Genomic DNA, 14,403 nt, shown 5'->3' with positions numbered 1-14,403 from the left:
TAAGCTCTCAGTCACGGTATCTCTCAACTTCCTTCTTGGTCTTCCATCTTTCTAAGAAGGCGTGAACACCAAGCCACCTATCCTTGCACATCTAGCTATCCCCTGATATGGATCAAAATATTTCGCTGGTGCTTGTCAAGACAATTCTCAGAACATGATAAGAGAAGCAAAGCATACCTCAACATGTGTAAGAGAGAACCAAACATGGAAATAAGAATCTTAGTTGTTATCTGATTCGCAACAATTCGCTCTGGATGGATCTGCAAGTCCTTTGTCATGCACTAGATTAGACAGCAAGAAAAAAAGGTAAGTTTAGAGTGTAGGGTTTTTATGACAGAGCAAATACTTACATTGTTACGAAAGAAATACAAAAGTATAAACACCTTAAGATGCTAACTAATACATGTTCCTCTAGGAATTATTAGTTGAGGATCAGTCTCTCCCTTCTCCTTCCCTTATATATTGCTTTGCTTATGGGACTTTGGGTTCTTCTCGACACAGTAACCTTCAAAACATAGATAATTAACGCATTATTCAGTTGGTTGAGAGGTGAGCATAGCAATGATAAGAGCACACAGAAAGCACAACAAAATAACTTACATGATCTGAAACCAAGAATGATGAATAGAACCCCATACTAAACTACCATTTAAATTGTTGTCACCACATGCATCTTTGTTATCCTGAAAATTGTCACAAAATGCCTAGTTGGTCGATAATAGCAGATCCTGAAACTAATAATGAAATCACCGATAGAATCAGCATCCGTCTGCCAGCATGCAAATTCTGTCTTTTTAAACCCAAACCTGATAATACTGGAGTTTCAGCACAAGAAAAATAAAGGATTCAGAATAGCAGGCCTTATCTTCTCGAAGACGATAATTAGGGATGCAGATCATGGAAGAAAAGGAGAAGCCATCGATAAAGACATGAGAGCTGTATATAATAGATTTTCCGGAGGATTTCATAGGCCATGAATGTAGCTTTTCAGAGTAGAGTTTGATTTTGGGTGGATTTAGATTTAGATATAGAGCTCTAGAGAAGTATTAAGGGGAAGATGGAACGAAACATTTAAGAATATATTTATGATCATCATAGATTGAGAAGCTAATGCAAGGAAAAGAATTCAGAAATGGAAAAAGATGAAATGAATGAATCGAGGAGATACTCGCTTGAAACATGGTTACTTGACATGGGCTGGAGTGGGCCGAACGATAATTATAATACAGCCCATTCGAAAGTCCATTCTTTAATGGTGACTTAGCAAAATCAAAATTCTTCATTGGTTGATTTTAGACATGTTCTCCTTTGAACTTATTCCCCTTTTAGTATTGTAAGATGATTTGTATTTTCACAGTTTTAATATGAAATTATTTCAAAGTATTATAAATGTATAAATTATCTTAAATTTAAATTTTACAATTTTTAGTCCTGAATTTAATAAAAAATTCTTATATCTATACTATTAAAAGGGAAGCAGTCTTGAAAAGTCGACTTATACAAGTTGTTTTGGACCCTTTTATTTTTAATTTTTCTGGTCTTACCTTATATTTCTCTAACAATAAATTATAAAGAGATAAATCTTATTTTTGGTATTACCTTATTTCTCTAACAATATTTTTTTGGTCTTATCATGTCTCTATTTATTTTAATAGATCTTATTTCTACAATTAACCCACCTATGTATATGATCATATATAAGTAAAAAGTTTTTAACAAGAAAGTTAAAAGCTATAGATCTTTGTTATATGTCTTATTATTTTCTATATTTTATTGTTGTCATAACTATATTGTTTTCAACCTCAGTGTAACGTGGCTTTGCCAGTCCACAGAATCATGATTCCAAAAAAATAAAGATTGGGCATGTATATATTTTTAGTCGATTCTGATTTGGAAGCAAGTAATTATTAGTTAGAAGCATAGTCTGTATTTTCCATTGCCAGTGAAAAAAGTATAATTTCAACGAGATGAAGAGATTGACTAGGTAATAATCATGAAAATAAACAAATACTGTCATATCATTAAGTTTTTTATATTTTTATTTGGATGGCACAATAAAAATTCCATAAAAGTTTAAGGAATCACAATTTTAAGTAATATTAAAACCTATATCAGAAATTTAATCAAAAAGAAATTATCGAATATTTTGTGTTTTTATCAGATCAATGATATTAAATCGCGGGTTAATAGCGAGTTTTTGGATTTTTATTAGATTCTATCAAATTTTCAATGCTCAATCTACTTTATTAAAAAGGAAAGAGTTTTGATAAATCTACCTATAAAAGTTGTTTTGAAGTTTTTTTTTTTGGTTTCACACTCTATATTATAAATATGCTAAGCAATCCAACGATTAGTTCATATATTTATGCATTTCATCATTTATTATCGTTACATTTATTTTATCATCACACGATTTCAAAATCTATTACCCATATATTTTTTTTACCTAAAGGTCAAAATTAAATGCCTCCAAACTACACTATTACCATACATGCATACACACATTTCATCGTAGTGATCTCAGGCTGTCAGCGTTTGTTTGACATCCTTTTCTGGAAAATCAAGATTCATCAAAGACGATAAAGTGTCGTCATTCTCACGCAGAAAGAGAAGAAATGGAATACATTTGTGTAGTTTTAGTTGATGTTGCTTAGATTTTCTTTTTACTAGACTTTAGATTGTATTTTAATTTGTATATATGTATATGCTGACCTATTTAGGATTTAAATATTAATATTAATATGAACGACAAAAAGAAACACTAATAGCTTTTACAATATTATCGATGTATTGATAATGTAGTTGTTACAAAACTATATAATACATTTTATATCAAGCATAATACTATATAATATGGAAATTCTTAGCTTTTTATAATTTAGATTATATCTCAACATCCAGTAATACTGCAGACGGTTTATGTACGTGTTTTTATTTGAAAACATATGTTACCGAAATTATTGTACAAAAACAAAACTAAATTAAGTTAAAACATTTTATTTAATTTAAAATAGTATACCCGCCGCTGATACTGAAAGTATATTATAAAACTACATAAATAAAATTTAGAATATTAATTTTTAAAAATTAATTCTTCAAATATCTACACAAACAATCTAACAAAATTTTGAAAATTGATTCATTTTCTTTCAAATATGTATCTAAACAAACTATATTTATACTATGAAAAGGAAATCATACCAAAAAATCTACTTAAAAAAATTGTTGGACCATTTCACTAACTAATTATTATTGGTCCAACTATTTTAAAATACATAATTTTTAAAATAATAGTTTAAAATTTAAATCATGTATAGTTTTTTATTATAAATATATTTTTATACTAATTAAATTAAATAATGATTTTTAAAATATGTATATAATCCGCAGACAACAACAAAATTAAACGGAGCGGATGCGGGTACAAAATTATTTGTTTGCGGGTTGTGCGGATCATATTTTTTAACAATGACAAACTGAAAACCCGCGGTTGGCGGATCAGCGGGGCGGGTTCGATCCGCAACCCAGCCTTTACTGTATGTATACCGGATTAATTTTTAAATTGCTACTATTTAATAAAATATATTTTGATTAAAATTTATACATAAATATGATTATAAAAAATACAAATATAATCATAAAGAAAAAACAAATATCAAAAATTAAATTTAAAATAAAAATTCAAAATCTAGTTATATTTTAATATAGATACATAGATCTTGAAAACTCATTCCAATGAGAAAAAAGGTTTCTTGCCAGTTCAGTAATTTTATCGAACATTTCCTAGGCAAACCACACAACTTCCGTACTTCGACAACACGTATCACAAACCAGAGATCACAACCACCGCCACGTGTCACTCACGTGGCTTTGTTTCACGAGTTTTTTTTTTTTTTTTTACGAGCTTCTTCCTTCAAGGCAGTCGTTAAACCGCAGAGACGAAGACAAAAGGCTCTTCACAATTAAAATGCTCCGATTCAATTTCCGTCGTCAAATCTCCAATTCCACCGGAATCTATCGCCGGAAACTACACAGCGGTCTCGAAGATGCCGGTCCGATGGCATCGAGGCTCAAATCCCGGTCCGTTGTCCGGTTTAGCGGACCGGACACAATTAAGTTTCTCCAGGGACTGTTGACCAACGATGTGCGGAAGTTCGGCGAATCTTCCGGCGAGAAAAGCTCGACGGTTCCTACTCCGAACATGCCTTCCGTTTCCACGCCGCCTATGTACGCGGCGCTGTTGACTCCTCAGGGGAGGTTTCTGTACGATTTCTTCTTGTATAGACCGACCCGACCCGATGAAAAACTCGATCGGACGGGCTCCGGACCCGGGTCGGATCCGGGTCGTGATGGGTCGGTAGAGCTGTTTGCAGACGTTGATGTCTCTGTCCTCGATGAACTGCTGGAAACACTCAAAAAGTAAGCTTTTTACTGTCTTAGCAATGTCACTTGTAGAGTAGGGTTGTGAGTTGTTAGAAAAGCTCAGAACTTTGTAGAAGAAGGATCTTGACCCGGGTCGGATCCGGATCGTGATGGGTCTGTTGAGTTGCAGATGTTGATGTTGATGTCCTCGATGAACTGCTGGAAACTCTCAAAAAGTTAGCTTTTAAAAAAATTTAATTAGGTCTTAGCAATGTCCTGGTAGATTAGGGTTCTGATTTGCTAGAAAATCTCAGATCTTTGTAGAAGAAGGATCCGGACCCGGGTCGGATTCGGGTCGTGATGGGTGGGCGAGTTGTTTGCAGATGAATTGCTAGAACCTCTTAAAAAGTAATTTTTTTTGTGTGTTTCCTTTCACAGTTTGAAGAATTAGGTCTTAGCAATGTCCTTGTAGATTAGAGTTCTGATTTGATAGAAAAGCTTAGATCTTTGTAGAAGAAGGATCCTGACCCGGGTCGGATCCGGGTCGGCGAGTTGTTTGCAGATGAATTGCTAGAAAACTCTCAAAAAGTAACTTTTTTATGGTTTCCTTTCACAGTTTGAAGAATTAGGTCTTAGCAATGTTCTTGTAGATTAGGGTTCTGATTTGCTAGAAAAGCTTGGATCTCTGTAGAAGAAGGATCCTGACCCGGGTCGGATCCGGGTCAGCGAGTTGTTTGCAGATGAATTGCTAGAAACTAACCTTTTTATGTTTTCTCCTTTCACAGTGTGAAGAATTAGGTCTTAGGTCTTAGCAATGTCCTTGTAGGTTAGGTTTCTTGTAGAAGAAGGAACCATTTTGTTTGTTTAGTTCCTGAGTTGTGGTGTGTTTGAATGTTGATAGATATCGTTTGAGGTCCAAAGTGGATATTGAGAACGTTGCAGAGGAGTTCTCGTGTTGGCAGCGTTACGGTCGGAACCTTTCTGAATCTTCTTCTGTGGGCTGGGGAGGTGGTGTAGATCGTGCTGGTGAATCTACAGCTAGTGGTAATAAGTATGGATGGCAATGGTACGAGGATCCAAGGTTGGATTGTCTCGGTTACAGAAGCATTTTTCCTTCTGATACAACTCGTAAGTTTCTAGATAGAATCAAAGCTTTAGTTATTGAGCTTTTGAGTACTGATGTTACTTTTGTTTTGCAGCGCCTTTAGTTGAAGCAGATAAAGAAACAGATGAAAGTAATTACCTTTTGTGGAGACTAGAGCATGGAGTTGCTGAAGGATCAGCTGAAATACCTAAAGGTATGAGCTGCTAACTCATCGATCTCTCTTAGTCTTTGCATATTTATAATATGTGGCTTTTACAGGTGAAGCAATCCCGCTTGAATATAATTTTGTGGGTCTTAATGCGATAAGCTTTGACAAAGGATGTTACGTTGGTCAAGAGCTTATAGCTCGTACTCACCACCGAGGTGTCATACGGAAACGTTTAATCCCTTTACGATTCACTGACAGCAATGGAAAAGGTAAAAACTTTTCTAACCTTGTGCTAAAAAATGCAAAAGATTGTAATGGTGCTTGTTAATGCAGAGGTAAACCAGAAGATCGCAGCTGGAGCTGAAGTGGTTGAATCAGGGAGCGGCAAGAAAGTAGGGACAGTTTCAACAGCTTTGGGTAGCCGAGGAATGGGAGTGATGAGAGTAGAGGAAGCCTTTAAAGGCTCCACTGAATTGATGGTAAACGGGTCAGAGGACGTGAAGGTGGAGGCGATTAAACCGACATGGTGGCCGGCTGATTGGTTTCAGCAGAATCAATCAGGGGTTGCCTCTGCTTAGTTACTGCTTTCTTGGTAAAAGAAAACTTTTAACAAAATCTTGTGGAGAGAGATACTGCCTTTTAATGTTAGTGGCAGGCAACAAGCAAGTTAGTGGCTTTGTGTTGTATTCCACACTGTTTAACAAACAATAAAGGTTGAAACTTTCCAGGCCGCCTGGTAGTTTTGTACTGACTGCAACTAGTTTTGATGCATACTCTGTTTTCAAGTTGAGTGTCAAAAACGGGATGTGTCCTCCTGTTAAAGAATGAATTATCTCGAGTTTTGTTAGAATTTCGATTAGTATAACAGAGGAGACTACAGAGCTTTATATCAATGTTTCTCTGTAACTGTCAATGTCTTAGAGATTAAGTTGATTAACATATTAAGAAAGAGGAATACTTTTTCAAGAGGAACTCGATGTATATTAAATTGTGCAAACACTTTAGGAGTAGTATGTATATTAACAAAAGAAAACATTTAAGTTCAGAGATTTATTTGTTTACAAAAAAAAAAGTTCATATTTATGTAGTAAGAAGTAATGATGTTACAGAAAAATTTAACATTTCCTTGAAACTGATTCAAAGCCCTAAAAGAGAAAAAAACACACGAATAGTGAAACAAAGATGTATCTTAACTTGCCCAAAATAGAGCGTGTGGCCCAAGTATGAAACCCTAATTTCACTCTCCATTTTTTTCGCTAAGCATCAACTCTCCATTGTTCAAAACCATTGATGGATCGTAAAGCAGAGTCCGACACAAGGGGCAAGTATCTTTACGTTGAAACCACTCCAAGAGACACCCATCGTGGAAGACATGGGAACACGTCAGACGTGTAGGAACTCCATGTTTCGAACTCGAACCATCATCGAGCACGAGATTGTTTAGACAGATCGAACACGGCTCTGTTTGCATCTGAGAACTCTCTAACTCCTCACTGTTCATCATCTTCCCTTGCTGGACCATCCTCGACAACACCTCGTACTTGGATGTCGATTGAGTAACGATCTTGACAACGATGGACACACTAAAACCGTTACGACCAAAGCCTAACTCAGATGCAAGATCAGAGATATGTGGGGCTAAGTAATCAGATAACCAACGATGGGTAACGAGTGGATCTCGAAGAAGCTCCGTGCTACTAAACCCTAGTTGGGTCGCAGCCGTTGAGATCTCTGGGCTTAACCAACGGCGTCTGATGAGTTGACCTTGGATAAGGTCTCGGATGTGAGGGAGACCTAAACTACGGAGACTGATGTGGAAGATAACGCTTGGGAAAAGTTGAATGTCGTCATCAGATAATGTGTCGACGATGATGAGGATTGATGAGTTATCTGATGCAGAAGGAGGACTTATATCCAATTGTTTGATGTGATAGTCGACACTGGGTCGACGAATCATGTTTGGAAAATTCAGAAAGAGAGATCCACGGAGAGATTGAAATAAGCAGAAAATGAATTGTGAGGCTTCTTAGGGTTATGTAAATGAGATATATATAAGCTTTGGGTCACTTGGAACTTTCCTTTTTTGTGTGTTTTAACGGTCATATAATCGATCACTTTCTTTTTTTTGTGTTTTAACGGTCATATAATCGATCACTTTCCTTTTTATTCCTGTTTTTAAAAGTTTCCTTTTTTTAGTCCAAAAGTAATTTACAGATTATAAATAATAATATATAGTTTGAGGTGGAATGGATAACTAACTATAATATCCATTTTAATTGATAAAAACCCTAAATATGGTTTTGTTTATATATATATTTGATCTGGTCGAGGACAATTATAATTTCTGCTCACATGGTAGGGACTTAGCTAACAGTACACAAGGTGCTCGACTAATTGTATGTGAGGACAGAAGCTGATCCTCCTTTCTTAATTATTTAAAAACTGCTAAAGCCATTGCTAAGGTTCCCTCACACGATCTAAACTGATGGGTTACAAGCATGAGCCTAGTTGATTTGGGAGTCAACAGCAGGGATATATAGATAGTTAGTCTTCTAAGACCTTTGGGACGAATGCAGATTGAACCACTCGCCAAAAGGTTCTTCATAAGTTTAGTACTAAAATTTGATCCAAAAAAAGTTTAGTACTAAGATAAATGTATACGAAAGAGTAATAAGAGAAAAATAAAAAATTATAAAATAAGTTTTTGTGTGTTTTAATCATAGAACCTAATCTCTATTTGTAGAGGATCAATTTTATTTATTACACAACTACAAGAAAGGAGCAAAACAAGTTGAATGAGCTGATGCAGTCATGCAGAGTAGTAGCAAAAAAAGAAAACGATCATATTCTTTTTTTTCCTTTTAAAAAGAGATTGCACGATTCTGTTTTGTTCATAAAATATAGTTTCATATATAGTTACAAAAACGATCCTTGAACATTAAGTATCAGTGTGTTTAAAAAAAAAAAAGTGTTTAAAAAGAACATTAAGTATCAGCTTCTTAGAAGCCGCATTTTCTTCAGTCGCGGCCAACCACAAAGCACATAGCAAATTCCTTAACGTCGATTTGACCATCACCGTCGATGTCGAGATCTTTGAACAGCTCATCAATTTGTTCCGAAGTTATTGATGGAGAGAAAGCGCGGATCCCCTCGGAGAATTCGTCCAGTGAAATCTTCCCATCTTTGTTCTTGTCCATCCTTTTGAAAACCTCAACGTAATGCATATTGTTATTTAGAATGAAAATATGAATGACTATGTAAGAATGTTTGAAAGAAGTTGTGTGAAGATCTATATTTATAGAGATACTTGTACAAAGATCTTTAACTTTCTAATTTCCTTTTCACACATTTTCCTTTTTTCTCCTTTTTATACAAGAAACAAATTTGCCTTTTATCTTGAAATTAAGCTTTTCTGAAAATGGTGTGTTGAAGCTAAGCGTGGCTTCAGAAGTGCACGTCATGGAAGGAATTAAGATATGAAAATCTATATTTTTTCAAGATTAAACAAAAAAAAATCTAAAACTAAACCAATTGATGATCATCTGAGTTAAAAGGGAATGCCTCTTCAAAGAATAACTTAAAGACAACAACACTCAAGGTTTTTCAAGCATGAGGAGGCCCGAGGCGGCGAGGCCTAGATGATTTTTTGACAAAAAAAATATGTTGTGACAAATAATGAGCTTTGGTCCTTCTCATTGGTGGGAAGGTGGGAGCTGTTATGAAGATAGGAAGTTTGCGACGAAACCAAGAGTACTGGTAGCTAAGATTTTGTATATGGGTAGTTTGCAGGAAGCTTAAAAGGCTAATTAGAGACATGACTACAAGTTGGACTAGTATCATATCTTTACCGTAAACATGTTGGATAATTTGGATATATAGGTTCATGAATGTGAAAGAGGATTGGGTGCCCCTGATCAAACCAAGCATGACGAGTGCTAGAAGCAACACTCTCGAAGAGTGATGAGGAATGATCGATGCCAATCATATATAGTAACAGTAATTTGATTTATCTTGATCCCTTTGTTCATATTTGTGTTGTAATCAATCATAAATATAACTAGACCTTGACCCGCCCGACCGGGCGGGTATCTATTTTCTGTTTTTAAATTTTGTGTTTATATTAAATGATGAATTTGTAATATTTGCACATAAATTCCGATTGGAAATTAATTTTTGCAGTTATAATAAAACTTAAAATTAAAATCTTAATAAAATATTTTGATACATAATTTAAATTTCTTAATAAAAATAATATAAAGGTGGGTCATATTTTTTTCCAATTTCAAAATCTTAGCATCCCAATAAAATAAATTTATAAATACATAAAATATATAAACCATATTTGGAACAATATTTCTATCAAAATAAATTTGTTAAGGAAAAATAATTTAGCGATGTTGTTGTTTATTTCTAGAGTTTGACCCGTGACCGTATAAATATTTGCTTTCATTTTAAATTTTTATTTGTACTAGTGGTATAATATATATATATATTTAAATTAAAATGTATTACATAATTATTAATAAAACATTTTAAAACATAACAATTTTATTTATTATTATATTTTGTGATTTTGATCGTCTATTTATTCACAGTGTATTCATATAACAAATCCAACATTTATAAACTTATTATATTTATATTATGAAACCATATTACTAATAATATATGAATAAATTATTTTTATATTTTATTTATATATTATAATAAATTGATTATGATGTGTGATTTATTTTATTATTTACACCATAAATATTAAAAATATTTACATGTTAAAACAAGTATATTGGGAAATCTAATTTTCGTAAATATTTGGATTAAGAAAATCTATTATTTAAATTAAGAAAATACATTAAATTCTTAAATCTATTATTTAAATTAGGAAAAGATAAGCATACTTAAATATATGTTCAATAAAGACAAGTATGCTTAAATATAGGAAAAGACAAGCATACTTAAATATATGTTCAATAAAGAAAACTATAATTAAGGAAAATGCATTTACAAATCAGAAAAGACAACTATAATTAAGGAAAATTAATTTATTACTTCAGTGGCATTCTAATGTAAATAACTTCAAAAACTTAGGGGCATTTTTAAAGTGTACTTCTATTTTAATAATATAGATAGATTAACTAGTTCAGTAAAAAAATCAGAAGTTAAAAATACTACTGTTTTTTACAAAAAAGGAAAAATTACTGTGGCAATCCTTTTGGGGGGATTATTATCCAAGGAATAACCGAAAAGGAATCAACCATGTGAAATTTGATGAGTCATGATGACCATTTTAGATGATAATGACGGCTGTAGTGACGGCACAAACACGGCGTTAACGTTGACGGGCGGTTGATAACTGTAAATCATAAACGCTGTTATCATCTCGCCGTTAAATATTTCCATCGAGAAAAAAATAGAAGCGAAAGAAAAAAACTAAATACATAAAAATCAATAATTTTGATTGATCGATTCGGATGTGGAGAATCTCGGATCGGAGATGAAAGGCGTCTCGTCGGCGCCTGGAGATTACGTCTACTTCAAATCTCAGGTTCCTCTCCACAAGATTCCCGTAAGCTTCGTCCTCCTCCTCTCTTTGACTCTCTCGTTGAAAGTTCGATCTTTTTCGCATTACCTAGGTTAATTTCTTATTGGTATTGATTGCTTGACGCCAATCTTGGGAGAATTCTTCATTTGAGTAGTTCAATCGTTTATCTTCATCATATATATATATATATATGGGTTTATATGCAGCTGAAAATTTCATCTGATTTGGGTATCAATTCAAAACATGAATTTTGATTGAAGCATTTGATTAGGTTTATGAATGCATTTGAATCTTTTTTTTTGGGTTTACAAATGTCTTAGTATAAAAGCAGGGAACTTGTTCGTTTTTTTGTTTAGTGATAACTTTTCTTGGGTTGGCTTTGATTTGATCTATGTGTAGCCTGAAATGCACTTAGTGCATTGTTTAGTTCTTTGGTAAATTCTGTCATCTCTTTGAAAAATTCAGGTTTTAAGATTATTATTTTGATTTGATTGAATGGCTATATAGGTGTGTCATTCTATCTGTGAGTTTTTTTTGGGAAAGTTATGTTTTTGTTAAGCTGTGTTCATCTATTGCTCTTATTTCAAGCATCAAAAGAAGGACTTGTACTTGGCTTTTTTTTGGAGTGTCATTTGACTCGGAGAGTAAAAGGTTTATATTATCTTAAAGACTTAACCTTATGTGCATCTTAACCGCAGATTGGGACAAAGCAATGGCGTTACTATGACTATGGTCCAAAGACTGTTCCTCCACTCATTTGTATTCCTGGCATCGCAGGAACTGCAGATGTTTACTATAAACAGATCATGGCACTCTCTATCAAGGTATTTCAATACGCTTCTCTTCAAACAATTTTTTTTTCTCACTTAGTGCATGTATTTTTGAACACTTGTCAGGCTATTGTAACTGAGATGCTTGTTTTTGCTGTCTTCTTTGTTGAGTGATTATTTATATCTCCTAAAATTTTGAACTGGTTTGCTTGAATGTTGTTATAATGCAATTCCCAGGGTTATCGGGTAATTTCAGTTGACATTCCACGGGTTTGGAGTTATCATGAGTGGATTCAAGCATTTGAGAAATTCCTTGACACCATTGATGTTCATCACGTAAGATTGACTCTGAAATGTTATTCTTTTACTTGTACGGAAAAGTACTGCAATGCAATTGATTGTACTTGACCATTGTTACGTAGGTGCATCTTTACGGTACTTCCCTTGGAGGTTTCTTAGCGCAACTCTTTGCTCATCACCGACCAAGAAGGGTTAAATCATTGGTTCTATCAAATACATATTTGGACACTCGCAGTTTTGCTGCTGCAATGCCATGGGCTCCTTTGTATGTCTCTCTTATAGTACTTTTTTTTTTTTCTTGCTGTATCTGCACTGACTCTCTTCACCTTTTGTGATGCAATGTGCAGTGTAAGTTGGACTCCTTCCTTTTTGCTGAAACGATACGTCTTAACAGGAATACGTGACGGACCCCACGAACCCTTTATCGCTGACTCTGTCGACTTTGCTGTCTCTCAGGTGGTTCCCCTCATAATCTTCTCTTCAGTATTTTCTTAATGGAGATTAACTCACCATTCTGGTTCCTTTGGCTTTCTTTGGTTTAGGTTGAGACATTGTCAAAAGATGATTTGGCTTCTCGGTTAACGTTAACAGTTGAAACGGCGTCTGTGGGGTCTCTACCACCACACTCTGATTCATTCATCACTATAATGGATGTAGGTTTCCACTAACTCATCTTATTAAACGCAAGCTAGTTTTTTATTGTCTCACGATGCTGTTTTCCCCTCTAAATCAGACCAATGACTACTGTGCGATTCCGCAAGTTCTGAAAGATGAACTTACAGAGAGATATCCCGAAGCAAGGAGAGCTTACTTGAAGTCCGGAGGAGACTTCCCATTCTTATCACGGCCTGATGAAGTCAATTTGCATCTACAGGTAGCATATGTATACTCTGCATCTACACAATCCGAATTTCTTATGCATTTGATTTACTTGGGAGAGAAACATCATGTTATTGTTGTTGTTGTTGCACTAAAACATTATATTCATGTGTGTAAGCTGCACCTAAGGCGGGTAGGAGTAGAACCACGGCCTGAAGTGGTTAAGTCCATTTCGAAAGACGGTACAGATGGCACAGACAGTAATAGCCAGAGCAAGAAGAAAGCTGATGAGGACAAGGAAGACCGTAATACGTCTCAAGGCTCTGGAAGCTCAACTTCAGATCAATCACCAACATTTCCAGAAAGTTCCGGAAGCTCAAATGATCCACCTTTGCCGACAGACTCTATCCAGTTGCACAGTTCGTCAATGGAGAAGCTCGTAGTAATGCAACTGATGATGACTGGTGAAGTTTATCAGTCTTGTGTGATTTTCACGTTGTGTTACTGTACATTGGTTTTGGTCCACGGTGGTTTCATCATCTCGAGACAGTCGGTTTAGTGGTTCTTTGTTATTTATTACTTCTTCTGCTGTTAAAATCTTTTGTTTGTTTTCCTTTTAAGCTTGGGTCTCTTGATCTTTTTCGGTTTCTCTTGTATGTTGTGTAAGTTGACAGACGAAGCAAGAGTTCTGTGTTTCTTTGTATGTTTCAAGTAATCACACTTTTGAGAGAAAAGTTTGGTTGGGTTTGGGATTAAACCATTGTGGCTTTCTAGTAATTCCCGGTTTTGTTCTCTTTTCTTTTACTACCAGTCTACTACCGCGTGAACGGTGGCTGGTTGTTGATAACTTTATGTCGGAAACTATTATGTTATCTGGCCTTGACATATTTTTTCTCGAAAATAAAAGAAAAGAGAATGACTGAAGACTAGAAAGTGGCATTCCAAGCTTCGTGCTACTCTATGGAAGGAAAGAAATTCAAGACTTCACAACTCAGCTTGACTCCCTCTCCCGAGCACAGCGCAATCTTCTTTCCACCATCACTTTTTTTGTTAACGTGGTTTGAAGTCTTTCAGTGATCTCCTTGTTTAAAAGTCAATTCTTTTGTTCCTTTGTAATGCCCGTATGTGGCCTGAGAGGGAAATGATCGGTAAGGCTCTCTTTCATAATATACTTAAGATTTCTTTTAAAAAAAAAAGAAAAAAGTCTAGAAAGTATTTTTTATAAATAATTATTATTCAAATATACATATATATATTTTAAGCTTACAATTTGAAAAATATTGTCAATTTTTATTGTTTGAAATATTTGTGATTTTAGAAGATTTATTGTAATATTAATGTGTTTTGTTGTAAATAT

The 14,403-nt window shown here is 34.5% G+C and overlaps 3 protein-coding genes and 1 long non-coding RNA gene across 4 annotated transcripts; 2 read left to right on the top strand and 2 right to left on the bottom strand.

Annotated features, from left to right (window-relative positions):
• Position 1: 1 nt before the first annotated feature.
• LOC130505890 (uncharacterized) lies at positions 2–1,120 on the bottom strand. Its single transcript, XR_008941835.1, has 4 exons — positions 601–1,120; positions 384–505; positions 178–281; positions 2–102 (listed from the first exon to the last, which is right to left on the bottom strand). It is a non-coding gene; the product is annotated as an uncharacterized LOC130505890 (long non-coding RNA).
• A 2,785-nt stretch (positions 1,121–3,905) lies between these two features.
• On the top strand, positions 3,906–6,347 carry LOC130505888 (putative transferase At4g12130, mitochondrial). The gene is made up of 5 exons (XM_057000490.1): positions 3,906–4,419; positions 5,264–5,490; positions 5,562–5,660; positions 5,726–5,884; positions 5,949–6,347. Exons 1-5 carry the CDS (start codon positions 3,968–3,970, stop codon positions 6,191–6,193), a joined length of 1,182 nt encoding a protein of 393 aa, XP_056856470.1. The 5' UTR covers positions 3,906–3,967; the 3' UTR covers positions 6,194–6,347.
• Positions 6,348–6,701: 354 nt separating this feature from the next.
• On the bottom strand, positions 6,702–7,613 carry LOC130505889 (probable E3 ubiquitin-protein ligase ZFP1). The gene has a single exon (XM_057000491.1). The coding sequence runs from the start codon at positions 7,570–7,572 to the stop codon at positions 6,853–6,855; it is 720 nt and encodes a 239-aa protein (XP_056856471.1). The 5' UTR covers positions 7,573–7,613; the 3' UTR covers positions 6,702–6,852.
• Positions 7,614–11,019: 3,406 nt separating this feature from the next.
• On the top strand, positions 11,020–13,803 carry LOC130505887 (uncharacterized). Its single transcript, XM_057000489.1, has 8 exons — positions 11,020–11,181; positions 11,856–11,981; positions 12,165–12,263; positions 12,350–12,492; positions 12,575–12,683; positions 12,770–12,880; positions 12,961–13,101; positions 13,225–13,803. The coding sequence occupies exons 1-8, from the start codon at positions 11,110–11,112 to the stop codon at positions 13,603–13,605; spliced, it is 1,182 nt and encodes a 393-aa protein (XP_056856469.1). The 5' UTR covers positions 11,020–11,109; the 3' UTR covers positions 13,606–13,803.
• The last annotated feature ends 600 nt before the right edge of the window (positions 13,804–14,403 follow it).

The sequence above is a fragment of the Raphanus sativus genome, unplaced genomic scaffold (genome assembly GCF_000801105.2).
Source record: "Raphanus sativus cultivar WK10039 unplaced genomic scaffold, ASM80110v3 Scaffold2670, whole genome shotgun sequence".
Lineage (NCBI taxonomy): Eukaryota > Viridiplantae > Streptophyta > Magnoliopsida > Brassicales > Brassicaceae > Raphanus > Raphanus sativus.
The sequence above is the reverse complement of the archived record's forward strand: the minus strand, read 5'-3'. Positions and strand labels throughout refer to the sequence as shown.